This window comes from Monopterus albus, unplaced genomic scaffold (genome assembly GCF_001952655.1).
Source record: "Monopterus albus unplaced genomic scaffold, M_albus_1.0 scaffold189.1, whole genome shotgun sequence".
In the NCBI taxonomy this organism is placed as follows: Eukaryota; Metazoa; Chordata; class Actinopteri; order Synbranchiformes; family Synbranchidae; genus Monopterus; species Monopterus albus.
The window spans coordinates 92,667-94,917 of record NW_018128069.1 but is presented as its reverse complement, the minus strand read 5'-3'; the positions used below and the strand labels follow the sequence as shown (position 1 = coordinate 94,917).

Here is a 2,251-nt window from a genome sequence, read left to right as displayed (position 1 = left end):
ATTTTATAGCCAGTTTACCACAAATTAACCTTCACATTGTGACTGAGCATTTTCCCAATCATCCATCAGGTTTGAGCTCCTTGCTTCCCGGCAGCTGCTGGTTTCAGTTCATTACTGTACACCACCAAGATCAAATTGCAGCTCTCCACAGACTCCTCACAGTAAATGTTTAATAAGCATTTCTGAAGTGGAAATCAGACTTTCCTCCATCGAACAGACAACGGCTTAATGAACTCACCTCCTACTCCAGCAAAGACCCTTTACCATTCTAAGAAACCTTCAGTAACATCTAAGAAGATCTGGGGGACTGATGCCTAACCCTCAGTCAAACTGATGCTGGAGCGTCTGTTTGTTTGGACCCATTATACTGCACTACTGCACACTGAAGGACATTTAACAGAAGGGGAGGAGAGAGAAATGTGACGGGGATTCTCTTATTTGCTTGTCTCTGTCTGTTTTTTTGATGTTTTTTATGAACTGATGTGCAGCACTTTGGTTGACTCCTGTTGTTTTAAATGTGCTTAGAAATCAATATGATTTGATAAAGTTTTGGTACCATCACATGGTACTAAGGTCATCGGAAAAACTGTTCTTACTAAACGACGCTCCAGCACCTAAAATTCAAAGGTTGGTGGCTGAAAAGCAAGTTTTGTCTCTACAGTTGGTGTATGGGTGCTGTTCAAAGTAGCAGTCTTTCTCTTTTCACAAGTGGGAAGTCACTACAGTGACTTTACGTGTCCTGGTGAGAAGTGTGAAGCCACATTTCTTTACACAGTTGAATGGTATAGAAAGAAACTTGCAGAAAGTTGTGTGTTTCCTGCCATGTCTTTAGTCTCCTTTAGGAAAAAAATCACAGACTGCAGCAGAACCTGCCTGCAGAAGCATCAGTCGGAGCTGCACGTCTCCATCTGGTTCTGCTGCTGTTAAATGAAAATTGGTGCCTTCTGGGGCCAAAGACAGAAACACTCATCCATCACACAGATGAAACCCAGGAGGGAAAATATATGCACAGTGTCCAGACGGGATAGATACAGTTCCTCTGTACTGTACAGACTGTAACCTTCAGACATGTTAAAGACGGAAAATTCATTTTGAAGAAAAAAGCATTCCTACTTATATTAGTTGGCAGACTGACACACGATCTTCCCTCCTTAAGGCTGAGAACTCATTTCTTCAATAACTTCACACTCTCTCCTCTCATCTCCTCCTCCTCCACTTCCAATATGCTCCAATTTGAATTTAAAAATCCGTTTCTGCTCTTTGCTTCTCGACTTACTGCGTTCATAACACTTCAGTCATCCATTGTTATTTTAGGGTCACACAAAGTTATATATACACAGACTGTACAATTTTCTGTCAGAAGAGATTTTTTGAAATTAACACACCATCTGGTGCCTGCATTTAGATGTTGTTAGCTCCTCAGCAGCACTGTTCTTAAACAATATAACAAAGTGCTTTACATTGACTAACTACAGATTCAGCCATGAAAACAATCCTAACCAGATAAACCAAGCAGCATTATAATGATGTGTGGCTAACGCAGCTCTGTAGGTTTCATTTCACTTCTCTGTACACAACAATGAATCTGAGGTTCCTTAAGCAGACTGACAAAAACTAGACGTCATATCAGTGCTGTTTATTAACATACATTTAGTGTTGAATCTAACAAATAACAAGAAAAGAATTATGAGTTTTAAATATCAGCAATGAGCTCAAAAGAAATTGTTTTTAGGGTTTAGAGCTGCGCTACTGGGTGGTATAATGAACACAGGGAGTGAATGTCAACATGATAACAGAATTTAATATCGTCTCTGAATAATGAGCTCCAGAGAAATTAGTACAGAAGAGCAGTTTCCACACTTTTTAGGCCACAGTACCCCACGGACATGTTTGAAAATATAATTGAGTTCATGTGAATGTCACTAATTTTCTGTGATAGAAACACAGAAAATGAACAGTGATATGACAAATTATGCAACACCCCTGACCCATCTTCAGGCCACAACACCCACTGTGGGAACCACTGGTTCGGAAAACAATGATGGACCAAATATCGTGCCTCAGGTAGGTGTTTGTGTGTTTCAAGTAATGTTGGTTACACAGGTTTCTCTTGCTTGTTTATCTGGAAACTGAATTTAGATTTTTGTTTGAACAGACATGCTTTACATCACTCACATGTTTGAAGTTTCGGAAGGGAACAAACTGGACGATGTCCCGGAGCACAGGCTCTCCTTTGGGTGATCGCAGGATC

At 40.3% G+C, this 2,251-nt stretch overlaps 1 protein-coding gene across 1 annotated transcript in view; it reads right to left on the bottom strand.

Moving 5' to 3' along the window:
- Window positions 1–2,251, bottom strand: part of cpne4a (copine IVa) — a 59,550-nt gene that overhangs the window by 3,071 nt on the left and 54,228 nt on the right. The window contains exon 15 of the mRNA XM_020617361.1: window positions 2,176–2,251. This exon is cut by the window's right edge and continues 161 nt beyond it. Within this exon, the coding sequence (XP_020473017.1) occupies window positions 2,176–2,251 (76 nt within the window). The remainder of the gene's footprint in view (window positions 1–2,175) is intronic.